Source organism: Stenella coeruleoalba (genome assembly GCF_951394435.1).
Source record: "Stenella coeruleoalba genome assembly, chromosome: 7".
Taxonomy (NCBI): domain Eukaryota; kingdom Metazoa; phylum Chordata; class Mammalia; order Artiodactyla; family Delphinidae; genus Stenella; species Stenella coeruleoalba.
The window spans coordinates 9,851,082-9,874,980 of record NC_137153.1 but is presented as its reverse complement, the minus strand read 5'-3'; the positions used below and the strand labels follow the sequence as shown (position 1 = coordinate 9,874,980).

Genomic DNA, 23,899 nt, shown 5'->3' with positions numbered 1-23,899 from the left:
TATGGTTACCAGGGGGTAAGGGGAGGGAAGGGATAAATTGGGAGATTGGGATCAACATATACACACTACTGTATATATATAATAGATAATAAGGCCCTACTGTACAGCACAGGGAACTCTACTCAATACTCTGTAATGACTTATATGGGGAAAGAACCTAAAAAAGAGTGGAGATATATATATGTGTATAACTGATTCACTTTGCTGTACACCTGAAACTACACAACACTGTAAATTAACTATATAATCCAATAAAAATTAATTAATTAATTTTAAAAAAGAAGGCATCAGATCAATTCCAGTTTCTCCCTCAGGATGACACTCAGCATCCCTTCTGCTCTGGACCCTAACAGGCTCACACTGTGCTTTCCAGGCCCCGGTGCGCGGGTGTGAGGGGCTCAGGACTGACCTCGGTCTCTCTGACCAGGAGCCACCTCGATCCCCGAGAAAGGCCAAGCCGGGTCTGGCTCCCAAGAGATGTGCAGCCGGGTCTGCGTGATGCTGAAGCAGAGACACACATTTTCCACCCTTTGGCAAGAAGGGAGTGAAACTGGTGACTTTGCTGATGTGAAAGATACTAAGAAAGTAGTCTTCGAGGTGGATGTACTGTGAAACACCCGGACAAAAATTTCTGCTTCTCTTATAAACATCGTTTTCGTCTATGAGGAGCCATAAAAAGACAAGAAGTGCAAGGCAGGAGGGGAGGACACGTGGGCTTCTGGACCACACGGCTCTGACGAGGCCCAGGGATGTGCAATTCCAGGGCAAGATGCCTTTCCTCCTGGTGTAGCATAGGAAGCGCTCATGGGTCAGGGCACATAAATGAGAGACACCCGGTGGTCACTCCTCGGGCTGCTTTCCCGTGAGGTGCATTTCCAGGCTGGGGTCTAGCTGTTGGTGGCTTTTGGTCAGCAGAAATATGCCGCAGATCACTCTTTTCTCCTGGAATCTTAGCAGGATATTTTTTCATCCTGAGCTCAGCTTGCTTTCTGAGTATAACAGACTACAGTTTTAAAAGCCTTCAGTCACTGAGCCTGACCTTCTTGTCTGAATGGAACTTCATGTTTCCCTAATAAAGAACCTGATGTAAAACGCAGCGTGCAGACCCCACGATAAAGAAGATACTGTCTGTAAGGGGGTTTCACATTTCCAGGGAACTGCAAAAACACTGTTCCGCTTATGGCTTCAAAACGGAAACAAAGAGCTATTGAAACCAAAGAGATACATTCCCAAAAAGAAAAAGCTTCTTACCAGGTTCAGCTGTGGATCGAGGTTCTGTTTCCCACATGAGAAAAAAAGAAATCAAAACAGAGCATTAGACTGGGCTTCCGTTCATACTAAACCTACCCATCTTTTTCTGTGACCTTGTCTACGACATGTCTGCAGAAATGGTGAAGACAAACTCCATCAGGGCGGCTTTAACGTGCTGCACCCTGCACGTCTTCCACACTAGGAGAACAGAAATCTATGCATCTCACACTACAGTATATAAAATAGGTAATCAACAAGGACCTACTGTATGGCACAGGAAACTCTACTCAATATTCTGTAATATTCTACATGGGAAAAGACTCTGATAAAGAATGACTATATGTATACATATAAGTGAATCACCTTGCTGTACACCTGAAACTAACACAAAACTGTAAATCAACTATCTTCCAATATAAAGTAAAAATTAAATTAAATATTAAAACAAATAAAACGCAAAGAAAGGAAGGAAGGAAGGAAGGAAGGGAGGGAGAGAGGGAAGAAGGAAGAAATCCATGCATCTCAGTGACTAAGCCCTTCCCGGTTCTCCTGGAGCCGGACAAGAGGGCTTGGTCAGACCTGGGGGTGGTGGGACAGGCCCCTCTCCTTACTTTTCTGTAGGATCCGGAAGTCTGGAGAGTCCTGGATTTCACTGCCTTGTCGGAACCACTGGACCTGCAGCGGGGGCGTGCCTCGGACCCGGCACTCCAGCACAGCTGCCTGTCCCTTGGAGGCTGAGATGCTTTGCAGCTCCTGAAATGCAAGGATCCGTGCACGTCAGGCCTTGGTGTGGTCTCACCCAGCTTCACAACAAGAGCAACACTTCCCAACCTTAGAGAAGCAAACGCAGGCTTTGCATCATAAAATCAGGTCAGGGGGAACACCTTTAACTGCATGTAATGAAGTGAGTAAGGCTTCCCATGGGGCCGGCAGAAACGCTGGGCCCACCCTGCAAAGGTATGGCTCTAGTATTCATGGAATTTTACGGTAACGGGTACCTTTATCTACACTGAAGAGTGAGCTGGTGGAACGCAAACGTCTTTAAAGAATCGCACTCCATCTGAGTGTAGATTCCTGAGAGACCCAGACAGGAAGGCAGGGAGACCCCACTTGTCTCCCAAGCTCTGCGCTTGTCGCGGGGCGCCACCTCTGCCCGCCAGCTTCCTGGGTCCGCTTTACCAGGATGAGGGCTGGCATTTTCTCATTTGGAGATTCTGAGTGAAATAAGAAGACAGGAGCACTTCCCCCGCCTGACCTTCCTTGCCTCTTCCCCTGCTGTCACCCTGGTGCCACCTACTCCAACTCCAGCCCAATAAATGTTTACAACCCAACAGACCAGAAATGCGTTTGGCTTCACAGATGCAAAGACGTGAAGCTTGTAAACTGGCTATTAAATACCAAAGGAATAACTGGCCCCTTCCAGGTGTCAGCACTCTGCCCTTCCCCTCTGCAATTGCTTAGCCACGGGCCCACTGAAACTTTCTGGCTATCTACCCTTCTGACTACAGAGTATTGCATCTGATAGAGGACACGAAGAACTCTTAAAAGATGTCAAATATGATCAAGTAATTCACCTATGCAGAGACCCAAAGCAAACAAATTCACACCAGGAAGTTGTTTTTTTTTTTCTTCTATTTCTGTTTTTGCTTTTTACATTTTTCTGAAGAGCCAGCCAATGGTGTGCTGGGAACAACAGACCCTGCAGCAACTGGCCTGCAGTGTGTGTGCCCCGGCCCCGTGGGAATCCTCAAAGTCCATGATGCGGGCAGGACCATAAAAGTCTACTGCGAAGTCTGGGAAGGCATTTCATGAGAATTTTGGTGGCTAAGGTCTTTTTTGTTTGTTTTTTTTTAATGGAAAGGTGAAGATTATTACCTACTTCTGAGTGCATTCTCACTCCACCCTTATTTTTAACTGTAGGAAAATCTCTGGTTTTAAATTGACTTTCACTTTCTGATCGGTCAAGAAAGCGCTAATTTAGCAGATCAGCAGGGAAGATATGGACCACGGGGTCCAGCTTGTGTGGACGGATGAATCAACGCCCCCGGCTTGTCCAGGAAGTGTTCACAGCACGTTACAGATGCTGCACAAATATTCTTCATGTGTGAGCCTTCAGACACCACAGGGGGACTCTGTTTGCTCCTAGGATTATGCATTTAGTTCAAACACTGGAAAATCACATAGGTGGTAAATGGGAAGCTGCTGAAGACTTTATACAGTCAAACCTCTGCAGTTAGCCCAGGGGTGCCACCTGGCCCCTCCCGGAGTGAGCTTCTTCTCTTGACAGAAGCCACCGTAAACACGGTTCGCTCGTAGGAACCACAGTGAGGACCCCAAGGGAGGCCAAGAGTCACCTTCAGAGGCTGACCTTGGCAGTCAGGGTCATCCACTCGGCAGACTCTGGGACCCCTGGGTGTTTCAGGGTCCGCAGAAGAGCATCTCTCGTTGTCAGGTCCACCTGGTACTGAGATTCCTTGGAGGGTCCACCGCTCTGGGGAGAAACGCCACACGGGGCAGGCCGCTCTCCTGGCCCCATGTGTGTCCCTGTGACTCACAGCCCCACTGTCCCCGCCAGCTCCGCGGCTCCGGCTCAGCCCCGGGGAACCTTTCCCAGCGATGTGGGAGAGCACGGATGGAGGCGCCAGTGGACCTGCAAAGCCCAGGCCACCCCCTGTCACCACCATCCCCTCCGGAGCCAGAGCCTAGGCCCCCAAAGGACAGTGCAGAGCAGGGAGAGGCGCCGCCCACAGGGAAAGAGCGCAGGTGCCAGTGAGGAAGAAGAAGACCATGCAGAACGGGTGGACATCCACTGTCCAGACCCAGGACATGGAGCTGCAAGCACGGGGACACGGCCCTGAGCTCCGGCCACTCAACAGTTTGCGACTTAAAAACTCAAGCTTTGTAAAAATGCTGAATTCTGGTTTGCTTTTCTTTCTATTAAGCTCAGAGAACGCTTCCTGGTTTTCTCTGGGGAAGGGGGGACACTGCTGCTGGAACCTCTGTCTCAGGAGCTGGACTGCACTGCAGGGGAAAGGAACAGGGTGTGTGCCTGGGACTGAGGGTCTCTCATGGCCCTGGAAGAATTCCGCAGCCCTGAGGGAGGAAAGGAAACTCTCGGGGCCTCTCACCTCCCTGGTGCCACCAGGGCACGCTTGATCACGGGGCCCTGGCTCCAAAATCAACTGTGTCCCCAGCAATAGTGTGGCAGGTAACACAGATTTCCTGGCCAGTTTCATGAGGCTGCTTGAGAAAAACTCTTAAACTACAGGTAAATGTGCCGCGCCCACCCCTCCGTAAACAACTCCTGCTCTAAGCACCAAAGGATGGACGACCTCGTGGGCTGTTACACCGACACGGTTGTTGGCTGGTTTGACATGCCTTGTTTTCTTTTTGGGTATTTTATCCTGGGAGGCGACTTCAATGTTGCTGTCAACAATTATCATTTGTTGCATCCTCCGGTCAATACCCTGTTTATGAAAAGGTCTTTAAGCAAGCTGGATGCAGGCTGGCTTAGGAAAAAGACATCATTCCCTACATGAAGACTATTCACATGCTCTTCTTGGCTCCTTGCAGATTTACAGCTTTTAGATGATGGGTTTATAGAAACTGCTTTCACATCTGTCTTTAGTTACTTGGAATTGATTTTTGTGAAAAGTTTGAGGTCGGGGCCCACCTCTGCTGAAGAACCCACCCTGCCCAGTGACTGTGGGTTCCTGGGGTGTCTTGTGGGCGCTCTCTGGGCCTTGTTCGTCCGTTTGTCCAGCCTTGAGCCAGCACTGCTCTCCTGATGCTCTGGCCTTGGGAAGTCTTGACATCTCAGATCCCTAACACCATTTCCTCCTGCTTGTGCAGGAGGGCCCTGGCTGCTCTGAGCCGCTTTTTCTTCCACAAAATATCTAGAATCAAACGGCCAAGTTCAACATCAAACACAAATAAAAACAAGGAACCTGTTGGAATTTGAGCTAGATTTGCATTGAATTTAGAGACTGGTCTAGGGTCATGACTTCTGACAGTGTACTGGTGCACAGGCATGGTGCACCTCTCCCTTGACTTGTGCCTTTTAAAATGTCTTTCAAATAAAAAAAAAATGACACAATGAACTTATATACAAAACAGAAACAGACCCACAGACATAGAAAACTTATGATTACCAAAGGGGAAAGGAGGGGGGATAAATTAGGAGTTTGGGATTGACATGAACACACTACAATGTGTAAGAGATAGACAAGGACCTACTATATGACACAGTGAACTACACTTAATACTTTGTAATAACTTATAAGGGAAAAGAATCTGAAAAAAAGTCTATGTATAACAGAATCACTTTGCTGTACACCTAAAACTAACACAACACTGTAAATCAACTACACTCCAATAAAAAAATAAAGTTTATAACTTTCTCAAAAAGTGGAGTAGGAAACAGAGAAGAAATACTACACGGGACCATTTCTGAGCTGAACTGTTGACCAACGAAATGCACGTCATCAGCTTGGCAACACAAAACACCAACTTGGACAAACTGAAAATTAGTCAGTTTTTTAAAAAAATGTCTATAAAACTTGCCGGTTCTCCCAGTTCCCTACACAGCATTTTGTGTTGTTTCTTGTACTGTTTCCCAGTCTATTCTGAAGCTCTGTCAGGTCCAACGTGAGCAGGGCCACCTCTCTCAGACCCTTTACAAATTACGGTCACACAGCAGCTGCGCAACAAATATCTACTCAGCCCAAAGGTAACCATGAAAAGAGCCTGCTCATCCACTCGCTGTAATTTTTAAACACTGCTCCACGAAGCCACAGGGGAATGGCACCTAAGGCCCAGAGCAGACCCACTGAATGAGACGCACAGATGTCAGACCTTGGTGAAAACAGGCGGGAAGCAGGCGGCTGTGGGTCCATCTGGCCGGCAGAGGCACGAGGTGGGGCTGGGAGCCTGAAAAGCAGAGGCACGTGGGTCAAACTTGGAACATACGAACGGCTGAAAAGATAGGCTCTATGACCTGGCGTTACCGGGACGGTGCCCAAGAGGGACCCGTGTGGGTGACAGCACGGCCGCTGACAGGGCTTAGCATTCATTACATACTTACCAATATTTAAATATCAAACACTAAAAGGAGTCCACTGCCTTAATCACAACTATTTCTGTAAAGTCCACTCTGGGTTAGGGGTTTAAAGGAAATATCTACTATACGTGCCATCGCTGAGTAACTTCTACTGGTTGGGTCTTTTCCAGTTTATGATCTCAGATGTGTTTTCTTCACTGGCTGTGTACGCTACACATCACACAGTGAGTCACATACTAGAATTTCTAAAATACCCATGGGTGCCCGGTAGCCGGAGGGCACACTGATGTTCCTTAGACACACTCAGGAGGTAGGAATGAGTTCACATTTCAAAAGGGTTGGGTTTGAAGATACTCGTCACAGCACAAAGTATCACAGTTGATTCAGAAACATCTAGATTTTAATCTTTTACATTAAAAAAACCTTCATGTTTGTGTTTTGCAAAGTAAACTTACCACAATGACTTTCCAGTCATTTCTACTGCTTTTCTTTCTTGGATAAAGCAGTCTTACAATGAAATAAAAAAGCAGGATAAAACTGCATGGTGAAGGGAAGGAATGCGAATTTTTTTCTGTATTATCTGCTTAGCTCTTAGAGGACGGGAAAACTTTTGTCGGCAGATGGACTTTTCTAGTCTTCTACTTTGTTTTAAAGTAGCTAATGAATTTGGCCACACAGAAGATGGCTCATACGGGGAGAATCCAACAGTAATAGCTAAAACAGATGCCATTTTATCAGAGTATTGCCTGCTAGAAAGAGAAATTCCCAAAGGAAATGCAGATATTGATTTATCGGTGGCATGTCTTTTTTTTTTTTTTTTTTTTTGCGGTACGCGGGCCTCCCACCGCTGCGGCCTCTCCCATTGCGGAGCACAGGCTCCGGACACGCAGGCTCAGCGGCCATGGCTCACAGGCCCAGCCGCTCCGTGGCATGTGGGATCTTCCCGGACCAGGGCAGGGACCCGTGTTCCCTGAATCGGCAGGCGGACTCTCAACCACTGCGCCACCAGGGAAGCCCTGTGGCATGTCTTTGATTAGAGATTATTTTTAGTGCCTTAAAAGGAAGAACTTTATTTACGATTTTCTTATCTCCCAGTTCTGTGTCCACTTAGAAAATATTTCAAGGGAGTACTACTTATATTCTTCAGTGAGTTTGACTCCCTGTAGGCTGTGGAACACTTACCTGTTGAACAGGGACAGACAGTGGCTGAATCACGGCTGTGGTCACCCCTGTCTTTGGAGATGATGATCCTATCGTCAAGGAAACGGAAGTTGTTTTCTTCTGAGCCCTGGAAGATAAGGGGCCAAGGGTTCACTCAGAATTTTTTAAGCAGGAAGTATTCTTTGAAACATGTCCACAGAATAGCCCAGTTTCTTTATGTCTACTCAACCCGCTTCAACTCTAAGTGCTTCCGACATCAGGACCCACGACCTACGGTTAGAACAGCGGTGGTCAGTATAGGCACAGATGGCCCTAGACATTAGTAAAATAAACACACAGAAAAAGGAAAAATAGCGCATGTAACTAAGTATCTCAGCTCTTACCAGACAGCTGAAATTACTGAACTGGAAATCCTAACAGAAAAGAAAATACTTGGAAAAAGGTCAGTCTCTAACACTAAGCAGATACGTAAAACGTGAGGGTTGGGGGTGCTATATTTAATGCAGAGTTCTCATGGTCTATTTTCAGTCTGGCAGCTGTTCTTTGCTCTGGCTTCTCACTGTGTAAAGTCAAGAGTATCTGGGAAGTTTTGCTTTGGTGCATAAAACTTAGATGTGCTTCTGGCCCAGTTTTGCTAAGTCACGGGCTGTGTAATCTCAAGCGACTCAGGTCACTTCACTAAACCTGAGATAGCTGACTGGATGCACAGGTGGCACAGTATGTGATCTTATTAAGGTCCCTTTAACATGAATGTTCAGTGACTACTGGATGTTAAATGGCTGCAATTGTTATGTATATACTAGCAAATCAATGAAGTGTATTACCACGATCTCGATGTCCATGGAGTTTTCTACAAAATTTCGGTAGATTTTACTTTATTTTTTATTTTTAAAAAACACCTTTATTGGAGTATAACTGCTTTACAATGGTGTGTTAGTTTCTGTTGTATAACAAAGTGAATCAGCTATACGTATACATATATCCCTATAACTCCTCCCTCTTGCGTCTCCCTCCCACCCTCCCTATCCCACCCCTCTAGGTGGTCACAAAGCACCGAGCTGATCTCCCTGTGCTATGCGGCTGCTTCCCACTAGCTATCTATTTTACATTTGGCGGTCTGTAAGTCCATGAGACTCTCTCACTTTGTCCCAGCTTACCCTTCCCTCTCCCCGTGTCCTCAAGTCCATTCTCTACGTCTGCGTCTTTATTCCCGTCCTGCCCCTAGATCCTTCAAAACCTTTTTTTTTTTTTAGATTCCATATATATATATGTTAGCATACGGTATTTATTTTTCTCTTTCTGACTTACTTCACTGTGCATGACAGTCTCTAGGTCCATCCACCTCACTATAAATAGCTCAATTCCGTTTCTTTTTATGGCTGAGTAATATTCCACTGTATATACGTGACACATCTCCTTTATCTATTCATCCGTCGCTTCCATGTCCTGGCTATTGTAAATAGAGCTGCAGTGAACACTGTGGTACATGACTCTTTGAATTATGGTTTTCTCAGGGCATATGCCCAGTAGTGGGATTGCTGGGTGGTATGGCAGTTCTAATTCTAGTTTTTTGGTTTTTGTTGCGGCACGCGGGCCTCTCACTGTTGTAGCCTCTCCCGTTGCGGAGCACAGGCTCCGGACGCGCAGGCTCAGCGGCCATGGCTCACAGGCCCAGCCGCTCCGCAGCACGTGGGATCCTCCCAGCCCGGGGCACGAACCCACGTCTCCTGCATTGGCAGGCAGACCCTCAACCACTGCGCCACCAGGGAAGCCCTAATTTTAGTTTTCTAAGGAACCTCCATACTGTTCTCCATAGTGACTGTATCAATTTACATTCCCACCAACAGTGCAACAGAGTTCCCTTTTCTCCACACCCTCTCCAGCATTTATTGTTTCTAGATTTTTTGATGATGGCCATTCTGACGGGTGTGAGCTGATATCTCATTGTAGTTTTGATTTGCATTTCGCTAATGATGGGTGATGTTGAGCATTCTTTCACGTGTTTGTTGACAATCTGTGTATCTTCTTTGGAGAAATGTCTAGTTAGGTCTCCTGTGCATTTTTGGATTGGGTTGTTTGTTTTTTTGATATTGAGCTGCATGAGCTGCTTGTAAATCTTGGACATTAATCCTTTGTCAGTTGCTTCATTTGCAAATATTTTCTCCCATTGTGAGGGTTGTCTTTTCATCTTGTTTATGGTCTCCTTTGTTGTGCAAAGGCTTTTAAGTTTAGTTAGGTCCCATTTGTTTATTTTTGTTTTTATTTCCATTTCTCTAGGAGGTGGGTCAAAAAGGATCTTGCTGTGATTGATGTGATAGAGTGTTCTGCCTATGTTTTCCTCTAAGAGTTTTATAGTGTCTGGCCTTACATTTAGGTCTTTAATCCATTTTGAGTGTATTTTTGTGTATGGTGTTAGGGAGTGTTCTAATTTCATTCTTTTATATGTAGCTGTCCAGTTTTCCCAGCACCACTTATTGAAGAGACTGTCTTTTCTCCATTGTACATTCTTGCCTCCTTTACCAAAAATAAGATGACCATATGTGCATGGGTTCATCTCTGGGCTTTCTATCCTGTTCCATTGATCTATATTTCTCTTTCTGTGCCAGTACCATACTGTCTTGATTACTGTAGCTTTGTAGTAGAGTCTGAAGTCAGGGAGCCTGATTCCTCCAACTCCGTTTTTCGTTCTCAAGATTGCTTTGGCTATTCAGACTCTTTTTTGTTTCCATACAAATTGTGAAATTTTTTGTTCTAGTTCTGTGAAAAATGCCATTGGTAGTTTGACAGGGATTGCAATGAACCTATGGATTGCTTTGGGTAGTATAGTCATTTTCACGATGTTGATTCTTCCAATCCAAGAACATGGAATATCTCTCCAACTGTTTGTAACATCTTTAATTTCTTTCATCGGTGTCTTATAGTTTTCTGCATAAGGTCTTTTGCCTCCTTAGGTAGGTTTATTCCTAGGTATTTTATTCTTTTTGTTGCAATGGTAAATGGGAGTGTTTCCTTAATTGCTCTTTCAGATTTTTCATCATTAGTGTATAGGAATGCAAGAGATTTCTGTGCATTAATTTTGTATCCTGTTACTTTACCAAATTCATTGATTAGCTCTAGTAGTTTCCTGGTAGCATCTTTAGAATTCTCTATGTATAGTATCATGTCATCTGCAAAGAGTGACAGTTTTACTTCTTCTTTTCTGATTTGGATTCCTTTTATTTCTTTTTCTTCTCTGATTGCCGTGGCTAAAAATTCCAAGACTATATTCAATAATAGTGGTGAGAGTGGACAACCTTGTCTGGTTCCTGATCTTAGAGGAAATGGTTTCAGTTTTTCACCACTGAGAACGATTTTGGCTGTTGGTTTGTCATATATGGCCTTTATTATGTTGAGGAAAGTTCCCTCTATGCCTACTTTCTGGAGGGTTTTTATCATAAATAGGTGTTGAATTTTGTCGAAAGCTTTTTCTGCATCTATTGAGATGATCATATGGATTTTCTCCTTCAATTTGTTAATATGATTTCTCACACTGATTGATTTGCATATATTGAAGAATCCTTGCACTCCTGGGATAAAACCCACTTGATCATGGTGTATGATCCTTTTAATGTGCTGTTGGATTCCGTTTGCTAGTATTTTGTTGAGAATTTTTGCATCTATGTTCATCAGTGATATTGGCCTGTAGTTTTCTTTCTTTGTGGCATCTTTGCCTGGTTTTGGTATTAGGGTGATGGTGGCCTCGTAGAATGAGTTGGGGAGTGTTCCTCTCTCTGCTATATTTTGGAAGTTTGAGAAGGATAGGTATTAGCTCTTCTCTAAATGTTTGACAGAATTTGCTCGTGAAGCCATCTGGTCCTGGGCTTTTGTTTGTTGGAAGATTTTTAATTACAGTCTCAATTTCAGTGCTTGTGATTGGTCTGTTTAAATTTTCTATTTCTTCCTGGTTCAGTCTCTGAAGGTTGTGCTTTTCTAAGAATTTGTCCATTTCTTCCAGCTTGTCCATTTTATTGGCATATAGTTGCTTGTAGTAATCTCTCATGATCCTTTGTATTTCTGCAGTGTCAGTTGTTACTTCTCCTTTTTCATTTCTAATTCTATTGATTTTTTTCCTTTTTCTTGATGAGTCTGGCTAATGGTTTATCAATTTTGTTTATCTTCTCAAACAACCAGCTTTTAGTTTTATGGATCTTTGCTACTGTTTCCTTCATTTCTTTTTCATTTATTTCTGATCTGATCTTTATGATTTAGTTCCTTCTGCTAACTTTGGGGGGTTTTTTATTCTTCTTTCTCTAATTGCTTTAGGGGTAAGGTTAGGTTGTTTGAGATGTTTCTTGTTTCTTGAGGTAGGATTGTATTGCTATAAACTTTCCTCTTAGAACTGCTTTTGCTGTATCCCATAGGTTGTGGGTCATCGTGTTCTAATTGTCATTTGTTTCTAGGTATTTTTTGATTTCCTCTTTGATTTCTTCAGTGATCTCTTGGTTATTCAGTAGTATATTGTTTAGTCTCCATGTGTTTGTAGTTTTTACAGATTTTTTCCTGTAATTGATATCTAGTCTCATAGTGTTGTGGTCAGAAAAATACTTGATACGATTTCAGTTTTCTTAAATTCACCAAGGCTTGATGTGTGACCCAAGATATGATCTATCCTGGAGAATGTCCTGTGAGCACTTGAGAAGAAAGTGTATTCTGGTTTTTTTGGATGGAATTCCTATAAATATTAAGTCTGTCCTGTTTAATGTATCATTTAAAGCTTGTGTTTCCTTATTTATTTTCACTATGGATGATCTGTCCATTGGTGAAAGTGGGGTGTTTAAGTCCCCTACTATGATTGTGTTACTGTCAACTTCCCCTTTTAGGGTTGTTAGCATTTGCCTTATGTTTTGAGGTGCTCCTATGCTGGTGCGTAAATATTTACAATTGTTATATCTTCTTCCTGGATTGATCCCTTGATCATTATGTAATGTCCTTCTTTCTCTCTTCTAATAGTCTTTATTTTAAAGTCTATTCTGTCTGGTATGAGAATTGCTACTCCAGCTCTCTCTTGATTTCCATTTGCATGGAATATCTTTTTCCATCCCCTCACTTTCAGTCTGTATGTGTCCCTAGGTCTGAAGTGGGTCTCTTGTAGAGAGCATATATGTGGGTCTTGTTTTCGTATCCATTCAGCCAGTTTATGTCTTTTGAGTGGAGCATTTAATCCATTTACATTTAAGGTAATTACGCATATGTATGATCCTATTACCATTTTTTTTAATTGTTGTGGGTTTGTTTTTGTAGGTCTTTTCCTTCTCTTGTGTTTCCTGCCTAGAGAACTTCCTTTAGCATTTGTTGTAAAGTTGGTTTGGTGGTGCTGAATTCTCTTAGCTTTTGCTTGTCTGTAAAAGGTTTAATTTCTCTGTCAAATCTGAATGAGATCCTTGCCGGGTAGAGTAATCTTGGTTGTAGGTTTTTCCCTTTCATCACTTTAAATATGTCTCGCCACTCCCTTCTGCTTGCAGAGTTCTTGCTGAAAGATCAGCTGTTAATCTTATGGGGATTCCCTTGTATGTTATTTGTTGTTTTTCCCTTGCTGCTTTTAATATTTTTTCTATTTAATTTTTGATAGTTTGATTAATATGTGTCTTGGTGTGTTTCTCCTTGGATTTATCCTGTATGGGACTCTCTGTGCTTCCTGGACTTGACTTTCTTTTCCCATATTAGGGAAGTTTTCAACTATAATCTCTTCATATATTTTCTCAGTCCCTTTCTTTTTCTCTTCTTCTCCTGGGACCCCTATAATTCAAATGTTGGTGCATTTAATGTTGTCCCAGAGGTCTCCAAGACTGTCCTCAACTCTTTTCATTCTTTTCCCTTTATTCTGCTCTGCAGTTGTTATTTCCACTAATTTATCTTCCAGGTCACTTAACCGTCCTTCTGCCTCAGTTATTCTGCTGTTGATTCCTTCCAGAAAATTTTTAATTTCATTCATTGTGTTGTTCATCATTGTTTGTTTGCTCTTTAGTTCTTCTAGGTCCTTGTTAAACGTTTCTTGTGTTTCCTCCATTCTATTTCCAAGATTTTGAATCATCTTTACTATCATTACTCTGAATTTTTTTTCAGGTAGACTGCCTATTTCCTCGTCATTTTTTTGGTCTGGTGGGTTTTTACCTTGCTCCTTCATTGGCTGTCTGCTTCTCTGTCTTCTCAGTTTGCTTAATTTCCTGTGTTTGGGGTCTGCTTTACGCAGGTTGCAGGTTTGTAGTTCCTGTTGTTTTTGGTGTCTGCTCCCAGTGGCTAAGGTTGGGTCAGTAGGTTGTGTAGGTTTCCTTGTGGAGGGGACTGGTGCCTGTGTTCTGGTGGATGAGGCTGGATCTTGTGTTTCTGGTGGGCAGGACTGCATCCAGTGGTGTGTTTTGGGGTGTCTGTGACCTTGTTATGATTTTAAGCAGCCTCTCTTCTAATGGGTGGGGTTGTGTTCCTGTCTTGCTACTTGTTTGGCATAGGGTGTCCAGAACTGTAGCTTGCTGGTCTTTGATGGAGCTGGGTCTTAGCGTTGAGATGGAGATCTCTAGGAGAGCTTTCGCTGTTTGATATTACGTGGAGCCAGGAGGTCTCTGGTGGACCAATGTCCTTAACTCGGCTCTCCCACCTCAGAGGCTCAGGCCTGACACAGGGTCGGGGCACCAAGACACTGTCAGCCACACGGCAAAATTCACAACTGCTTGGATTCACAACTGCAGAATAAAGTCCTTTAAATCTGAGGGCCCAACCCAGATGCCAGCTCTCTGGTGGTGGATCCTGGACATTGGTATTCTTCATGCCTCCTCAGATCTTCTGCAGCAAACAGCAGGCAGGATGAACACGGTGGCAGTCTTTGCTCCCAGGGAGGATGGGAACAATTTTACTTTATTTTTGCAAAATGATTAAGATACTAACATTGTATGTCTTCGTAGGAAAAACTAAATTTTGAGATTTTCCTGACAAGATCTAACTAGAAATAGACTTCATCCCAATGGAAGCCCATTTCTGGCCTAATTAGATATGTTCTAATGTGTACGGATAACTTGGTTGACATTTACGTTTTAGTAATGATTTAAGTGATTTTCCCTCAACACAAGTGCTCCTTTCATACATTTATAACCTGTTAGTTGTCATTGAAACTAACATGGTGGACGGTTAGACTCTGACACATCGATGATGAAACGCGGATTTCAAAGCTCTAATTCGTAAGTTAAAAACTGTGTTCTAGGTTCAAGCATTTGGTTCTTGATTGACATCAGCTGACCTCCTCAGAGCACAACACAAGTGGCGTCACAGAGCACAACTCTGTTGACAGCCTTTGCTTATAATTGATGGAATTGTAGGTACTTACTGTGGCATGGCTCCAGGTTTTGATTTGAACGCTAAACTTTCACTGTCAGAATCTGTTGAACTGGCACCTGAGTGGAAAAAAAAAAAAAGATGTAAGTAGTACCTATAATTGCTTCCAAAGGTAATGCTCTTCACTCAGACAATAATGTACAGACAGTAATGTAATAATGTAATGTAGTCTTATTTTGAAATAGAGAATGGTTCAGACCATTTCTACTCAGACTGTTTTTTCAGATAATCATGTAAAAACAGAACCACCAAGAAAAGCTTTCTTCAAAGCAGTATGGGTTTAGTGTCAGATTTATTACCAGTTTCATTTTTGTCCCTTTGGCCATCATAACCACGATTTTAAATGGCTTCTCAACTATGAAATAAATGCATGTGTGTCTGTGTGTAGAACATCCATAGTTTTAAACTTCAACTCTTTCTCAGAAGATTACATGGTGTGGATCATCAATACCTTCATTTCTCATTAATTAGGAGATGCTTTCTGACTCTGATATGGCTTCATTCTTGAATAGGAGGGTTTCTAATTTTGGATCATTCCTTCCCAAATTCATCTGCTTCGTTATTGTGTTTAGATTATGGGTCACCTTGCTGGATTTTTAGGCCAAAATGCAAACTGTCCTTACATTTTAATGCTCATGTATTTTGTGACAAGAGATTTTAGGTAATACTTAAAATAACTGTGATGGTTCGAAGTACATTCTTTTTTTTAAATTTATTTTTGGCTGCGTTGGGTCTTCATTGCTGTGCGCAGGCTTTCTCTAGTTGTAGCGAGCGGGGGCTACTCTTCGTTGTGGTGTGTGGGCTTCTCATCGCAGTAGCTTCTCTTGTTGCGGAGCACAGGCTCTAGGTGTGCGGGCTCAGTAGTTGTGGCTAACGGGCTTAGTTGCTCCACGGCATGTGGGATCTTCCTGGACCAGGGCTCGAACCCATGTCCCCTGCATTGGCAGGCGGATTCTTAACCACTGCACCGCCAGGGAAGCCCCAGAAGTACATACTTGATACTTCTTTTATGAGACATACTTAACTCGAGTTATTTAAATTATCTATTTAAAATATCTTAATGTAAAGTAATACGCGCTTATAGAAAAGTAACCAAGTAGCACAGAATTGCGTGATGTAATACTGAAGACCAGTAGGTCCCTTCCCTGGTGCCATTCTGTACACGCTAACAGTCTGGCTTGTATTTTTCAGATAAATTGAATGTATTAACAAACATACAGTGGCCTCCCCTTATTGAAGGGAGATAACATTCCAAGACCTCCACACCACTGATAAGACCAAATCCTGTTAGTACTTTTTTTCCTAAATATACACACCTAAGGTAAAGTTTCATCTGTAATTTAGGCACAGTAAGAGTTTAACGACAATAACTAATGATAAAATAGAATATAACAATTATGATTATAAAAATGATAATAAAGTTATATGAATGTGGTCTCTCTCAAAACATCTTATTGTACAAATTTGATGCCTTTTCTATCTTAACTAAGCACTTATGTATGCACTGTGGCTGTAACATTTAGAGTTTGAGGCACGACAGCAAAACGAACATGGATTTCTTTTTCCTTCTTCACAACCTGTCAGACAAAAGATTTGTTCTTACCGTATATCTTAGCAACCTTAGCATACTTTTTTTTTCTTTTCTTTCCTTATTAACTTTCACCTTTCACTTGAAGCACTGCACGGCTTCTCTGGCACGTCCAAACTACCAGTATCACTCCTCTGGTGCTTTGGGGCCATTTTTAGTATCAATAAAATCAGGGTGAGTGAACACGAGCGCTGGGACAGTCAGCATGACAACCTAGGTGACTAACAGGCAGCACACGCTGAACACAGGGATGACTCAAATCCTGGAGGTCGAAGCTGAGGCAAGCGATTTCATCACACTGCTCAGATGGCAGAATTGAAAACTGACCATTTATTTCTGGAATTTTCCATAAAATATTTCTGGATCACAGTTGACCGTGGTAACTGAAACTACGGAAAGTGAAACCTCCGATGAGGGGGGATGGCTGTATACTTGTGCATGTATTTGTACAAATGCAATCACACTACATGTGCTTTTTTGTTGTTTTTTAACATCTTTATTGGAGTATAATTGCTTTACATTGTTGTGTTAGTTGCTGCTGTATACTTGTGCTCTTTGTAGTTGGTTCTATTTGCCTGTTGATACATTAAGAATGTACACGTTTACCTAATTCTCTTGGCAAGAGTGCCTCGTGCTCCCTCCCGTGACTGTTCTCTACCATGGCTTTCCTGCTATTACTGATGGTAAAAGCCCTGCTTAGGTGACTGCAGGGTGTTTGTGGTCCTTCCTATTTATTTCTACAGCAATCCCCAGTCCTGGACCATCACGACACACAGACCACCCTGTCCTCCCAAATCCCTCTCTCAAATTTGTCTTCATCTATGTCAGGTTAATTTTCCTATAACACACCTTTCCTGTTTGAAACAAAATAATAAACTTAGATGACCCATGAGTTCTGCTCAGTAAATTAAAAGCCTGCTATTTCCACTAGTCTCGTGCACACCCGGCTGTGTAACGAGGATGCTGGAGTGAAGAGTACACCCCTCCCTGCCCTTGGGGAGCTTCCATTCTATGCGGACACAGACGCAGACAAATAAACGCAGGACGTGGCGGTTAGTGAAATGGGACGGCATAAAGCTGGGGGTCCGGGGAGGGATGGGAATGCAGGGTGCAAGGGAGCCTCTGCCAACAGGGGCTCCGGATAAAGATCAGAGGAGCAGAGAGCTCCCCCTCCTGGCCTCTCCCCACGTCTGAACCTTTAATTACATCATCTGCTCTCGTGGGAAGTGCCTACAGGGTCCCTCCTTGATTTCTGTCCTTTCCGAGTGGCCCAGACATGTTCTGTGCTGCCTCTTCGGAGCTGCTCAGCCACTCAGGACATCACACCTCTGAGGACTGGACTGAGGTGTGGCCAGGAAGGGCACACCCATTCTGAGTAGAGCCACGTGCCTGGCCATCGGCTGGGTCGGCGTTTGGTCATCACGATGATGAGCCTCCCTAAGAGGGGAAGCTGCGTCCAACTACAGACCAGAGACCCGAGGAACCAGGGAGGGGAAGGGGCTGCGTGAGGCCACGGGACTGCACGGCAGTGGCACAGGGTCTGAACTTGAGGCCCCGGCTCCCCCAGACCACGCGTCCCCGCCCCCAGCCGCCGTCTCCGGTGCTCAGGGCAGGCTGGTGATTCTGCTGGGATGAGTGACAGGGGGTGAGCTGGGGGACGAGCAAGCAGCTGCGGGTTTGGGGGGGGTGGGGGGAGGCCAGGGACACAGGGTGGGTTTTCACACCGGCCAGCGCGGCTGGACTTGGTGTCTGGGCACGAGCGTGGTTGAGGGGCAAACTACCTGTGCAGGAGGAACTAGGGAAACCGAGCAAGACAAACAGCAAAGCAGCAAAACCAGGTGACAGACAAGGAGAAACGCTGGCACCCCAGCAGGCTGGGGTCAGCAGGTCACCGTGGCCCGAGGGCGGGCAGCCCCCCAGACCCCGGAGAGCCCTCGGGAGCAGGCAGGCCCCAAGGACGGCACCAGAGACACTCAGCGGCCAGAAGCCGGGGAGAGGAATAGCTATTTTTCATCTGATTTCCAATGTTTAGATCACTGGAAAAATCCCCTCTGATGACTAAAAAGCCATTATTGCTTTCGCCCTTTGTTGAGGCTTCTTCCTCACTGACTTGCCGGGAAACAAGGACCAGAGAGGTTCACGTCCACTGGATAAGGATGCGCTTGCTGGTTTTTGCACACCTGACCGAGCCTGCTGGCATCTCAATGTCACCTCCCACCTGGGGTGGGGACAGAGCTGCTCTGCAGGCCCCTTTCCCCCAGGGCGATCCCCCCTCACTCCCCTTCTGTTCCCACCCCTCGGTCCCCAGCTCTGCACCTACAGGGCAGGGGAGAACACCCCCGGCTCAGGGGGACATTCATCCGTGTCTGTTTCTCAAATCCCAGCTAAAAGGGGCAGGGCCCCAGCATTTGTGGTCACCCCCTGCCCGTCTGCTCATCAACTGTTCACCTGCCTACAGGTCACCTGTGTCTACACTGTTCTCCACGCAGTGGGGAATCAATGCTGGTGGTCCCTGAGCTGCTCTAGTGATGGAGAGCAGGCGGGAAAGTCACAACCATGAGCCTCCCATCTTGCCTCTAAAAGGTGCTCCCTCACCATTTTAAAACTTACCCCGTGTAATACTTCCTTGTAGAAAAAGACCCAGAAAAGGCACAATAGCAAAAATTAAAGAAAAAAATCATTCGGAATACCACCACCCAGACACGTTGGATCGTATCCTGCTGAAGTTTACCCCTGTGCACACGTATAATAAACATAATATGACGTAATACTGTTCAATTTCTGTTTTCTCCCCACTCAATACATTGTGAAGTGCCTTTCCACGTTAATAAACGTGCTTTATAGTTTTCTAATGGCTGCTTCAAATACATTTGTGGCGATTTACCAGAATTTGTTTCATTCTACTATCAACAGATATATTTATTTCCATGTTAAACGTCTCCCCAGAAAGGTGTGTAAAATACAGATACAGTCGGCTCTCCATATCCACGGGTTCTGCATCTGTGGATTCAACCGACCACAGGTCAAAAAATATATACACATAAAAGTCCAGAAAGTTCCCCAAAGCAAACTTGCCTCTGCTGCCCACCAGCAGCTATTTACATAGCATTACATTAGGTATTATAAGTAATGTAGAGATGATTTAAAGTTTATGTAGGTTACATGCTAATACTCCACCGTTTTAGATAAGGGACTTGAGCATCCTTGGATTTTGGTATCCCTGGGGGGTCCTGAAACCAATCCCCTTACGGATACTGAGGGACGACTGTATGTCAAAATGTCCATTTCCCCCATATTCATGGAAACACCATGTTTTAATTATTTTTGTCAATCTAATATCTACCTTAGCAATATAGAAAAGGCTATATTTCTGAGTGCAAGCAAACTGAATACAGCTTCAAATTCAGAAAATAGGAAGTCTTCCTAAAAGCAGGTATTAACCATTAAAAAAAACTATCTATTTATCTTTATTTATATTTACATTTTAAGTCCCTGAGTGACTTTAGTGAATGCAGCCATGGAGTTAGTTCATCGTTTGGTCCATGTTTGTTTTTCAAAATTAAGGCGTAAATACACTCTGCTCCCCACTCCCACTACTCATTTTTCCCCCTCTCCTTTCTCAGTTGCTATAATTACCAGAAACAACCATTTGCTGTCTCAGATAAGAGTAATTGAAGCAATGCCAATGATTTAAAAATTTATAAATGATGAATGACTATAAAAGCATTAAAATGAGTTTTAAAGAACTGCAATGACAGGCACAGATGTTCGTGACGGATTAAATTAAATTTAAAAAATATATACCAAAGAGTATGTAGAATATAATAAACACATTTAGATAAAAGATTGAACAATAAAAATTTTTAAGAGTGGTGGACACAGGGTGGTGGGATTACACATGACTTTTATATCTTTATTTCCATGTTTTAGATTTTTTAAAATGAAAATGTGCTATTTCTATAACAGTAACAATAGCTCACACTGTGTGTCGGTCCCCCTCTAGGTGATTAACTCACTCATTTCTTACGAGAACATCAATTTCTCCAGGCAGAGATGGAGAAGCTGAAGCAAAGAGCCATCCAGTCGCTGTTCTGGGTCTTGGAGCTGGGCTGGCCAGAAAATACCAGGAAGGATATTTAAAAATGAATACTGTGGAGAATGCGCAAAGCTGAGCTTAGACTCCATCAGCTTCTCACAGCAAGTCTTCCAGATCCAGCAGAAGGAACCTTTCGCTCAGATCGGCTTTGTCCTGCTGCAGCCACAGGGACCGTTCCTTGTATAACATTTCCACACACTTTGAAATGTCACTTAAAAGGGGCACACGTCTTATCTGATTGTGACAAGCTTGGAGAACCTACAAATAAACATCACACAAGGTCTGCCGGCGTGCGCCACGCTCAGAATTCCTGCCCTTCCCCACCGTCTTTATGCCGTCCCCTCCACCCCCATCCAGCTCAACTCCCCGACCACGGGGTCAGGGCTGGGTGTAACCCAGCTTCCTCATCGCACACTTGGGAACCCCCCTCCCGCCCCCTTCGGTGCTCCCCGAGCTGTAAAGATCTGTGCCGTCCACGACAGGGTCAGGAGGGGCGGCAGGGATGCAAACGTGGGATGTCCACGTTTAGTTCACGTGTCTGTGCTCACCTGTCCCATTTCTACCGTGCAACTGTTGAGAGCAGCTCTTCGCCACCTGCACACTGTGGGCGGAGGCCGTTTCCTTCTCTTTTTCCAGGAACTGGCTCCCTGGCACCTCACACTCCCCCCACCCCCCTGCAGGATCCGCGTTTTCTCGCTTGGACCGTTTTCATCAGCATGGAAATACACTCTAGAAATCCTGCTACGAAAACCCACAGGCAAACAGGCTCACAAAGCATCCTGACCCGGCGCTCCCGTCCAGATACCGGCCCCTGGCTCTGCCGGTGCTTGGGCAGAACCTCCCTGGCGCCCCCCAACGCGTTCCCGTGCGTCCTTCCGGGTCCCGCAGACGCGCGGCGTTCGGTCCCTCCAGGCTCTCCGAGCCCCTCTTACTAACATCCCCCACAGCAACCACACCTGCCCCTCCTGTCCTCAGCGCTGGCCTCCGGCAGCGGGGGGCCCAAGCTGCACGGCCCTCCCCTCTCAAACACCGACCCGCCCCCCCAGCCTCCCCGCCCACAGGGCCCTCCTCTCACGCTCCTACGCCGGCACCTCCTCCCGGAGCATCTTCGCGTGGGAAGGGTCGCCCAGGCTCAGACGCGGTCCCGCCTATTCCCGTGTCTTCGGTTACCATCTACATCCTGAAGCTCCAAGTGCACGTCCTCGCCCTGGGCACTCACTGCACCCGCATGGCCACCTGCCCACACCTGTGTCCACTCGGCCGTCCAAATGCAGCTGTGCAAACGGATCACCTGCGTCCCTCTGTGCCCCAGCCCACTCCTCGCCCCCAGCCCACTCCTCGCCCAACGGTGGAGCCGAAATCCACGGGGTCTGCTCGTTCCCATGGCCCCTCAGCCCACACCGGACCCGCCATGTGGCTTTGCAGTCTGCCTGCCTCTGCCCCCGTCTACACGGCGTGCTCCTGCAGCCCTGCCAGCTCCGTCCGGTCCTGCCACGGCACGCTTCTCACCGGGCTCCCGATTACAAGCCAAACTTCAGTTTAAAAATGGAAATCAGATAATCTGACTTTTCAGTTTAAACGCTCCGCAAGTGGCGATTTTCAGTAGAATAAAGGCCGGCCGGCTAACAGTGACCACAAGGCACCACGACCCGTGTGAGCTGCCTGCCGCCCAGCTGCCACCCTCTGCACTCCTGGGCACACCCGCCCCTCCTGCCAAGCCTCGCCCCTACTTCTGTCTGCAGCACTTGCCCCATCGGCCTCCGCATCGCTTCCTCTCAGAGTCCAGACTGAGGTCGGATGTCACCTCCTCAGGGAGGCCCTCCTCCCCCTACCCTCACCCACCTTTCTTCTCTTCCCAGCATCTGCTGGCTGGGGCTGGGGTTATTTATGAGGGGGGCCCGTCCCTCCTTTCCTGGAGTGTCGGCGCAGCGAGGACCGAGGCCTGCCTGTCCTGCCAAGTGTCCCCACCCAGTGCCTGGCCCACCGCCTGCCTTCCAGGGGACCTTCAGTGAACACGTGACCAATGACCAAAAGCTCAGTGGTGTCCTGAGATGTTCCAGGCACATATCCCAGGCCTGTTACTGGATGCAGATGACGACCCTGCTGCCCCAAGACCCAAGGTTCACCTGCATTTTCCCCTGTGGCTATTCAGACTTAAGAGGTCACACTGACTGGGTTTAGTCCTTGAAGCTCAGGGGAGTGTGAGTGTGTGTGTGAGGTCTGGGGCCCTACAAGTCTCCCTAAGCTGCCATTTCCTCAGCCACAGAATGGGGTGATTCTTGTAAGGATTAAATGAGATAATCCAGGTGAAAACGAAGACCAGGGCTCGGTTCCTAGTTAAAACTAGGAGATAAAAGTTAGTTCCTGGTTTTGGGTTTTTTGTTTGTTTGTTTGTTTATTTATTTTTGGCTGCCTTGGGTCTTTGTTGCTGCAGGCGGGCTTTCTCTAGTTGCAGCGAGCGGGGGCTACTCTTCGTTGCCGTGCCAGGCTTCTCATTGCAGTGACTTCTCTTGTTACGGAGCACGGGCTCTAGACGCATGGGCTTCAGGAGTTGTGGCACGTGGGCTGAGCAGTTGTGGCTCTCGGGCTCTAGAGTGCAGGCTCAGTAGTTGTGGCTCACGGGCTCTAGAGTGCAGGCTCAGTAGTTGTGGCTCACGGGCTCTAGAGTGCAGACTCAGTAGTTGTGGCTCATGGGCTCTAGAGCACAGGCTCAGTAGTTGTGGCATGCAGGCTCAGAAGTTGTGGCTCTTGGGCTCTAGAGCGCAGGCCCAGTAGTTGTGGCACGCGGGCTCAGAAGTTGTGGCTCTCGGGCTCTAGAGTGCAGGCTCAGTAGTTGTGGCACACGGGCTCTAGAGCGCAGGCCCAGTAGTTGTGGCACGCGGGCTCAGAAGTTGTGGCTCTCGGGCTCTAGAGTGCAGGCCCAGTAGTTGTGGCTCACGGGCTCTTGAGCGCAGGCTCAGTAGTTGTGGTGCACGGGCTTAGATGCTCTGCGGCATGTGGGATCTTCCCAGACCAGGGCTCGAACCTGTGTCCCCTGCATTGGCAGGCGGATTCTTAACCACTGCACCACCAGGGAAGCCCCTTAGTTACTGTTCTTAAACTGAAATTTCCTCGTTATCATTCTAAAAGTTGCTGCACAAGGCAGTGAAATTTAGACAGTTTCCAACTAGTAGGTTGTTAAACTTTTAGGGAAGGTTTCCTCAAGGTTTTTAAATCTATAGAAAACTTCCTACCCTCTGGTACCCACCTCCACCCGCATACTGCACGCTGACATAGCAACAGCAATGTGGTTTAGGGACAACAGAGATACTCCTAAGTCTAATTTAGTGCTGCAGTAAGGAAAACATAAACACTTCTTCCTTTCAGTCATAATAGGAGCCTA

General features: G+C 45.7%; 1 protein-coding gene across 1 annotated transcript in view; it reads right to left on the bottom strand.

Moving 5' to 3' along the window:
• PALLD (palladin, cytoskeletal associated protein) overlaps positions 1-23,899 on the bottom strand; it is a 389,328-nt gene that overhangs the window by 213,537 nt on the left and 151,892 nt on the right. Inside the window, exons 4-8 of the mRNA XM_079926090.1 lie at positions 14,826-14,892; positions 7,493-7,598; positions 6,106-6,180; positions 1,863-2,004; positions 1,252-1,275 (exon numbers count right to left, since the gene is read on the bottom strand). Coding sequence (XP_079782216.1) covers positions 1,252-1,275; positions 1,863-2,004; positions 6,106-6,180; positions 7,493-7,598; positions 14,826-14,892 — 414 coding nt within the window. The remainder of the gene's footprint in view (positions 1-1,251; positions 1,276-1,862; positions 2,005-6,105; positions 6,181-7,492; positions 7,599-14,825; positions 14,893-23,899) is intronic.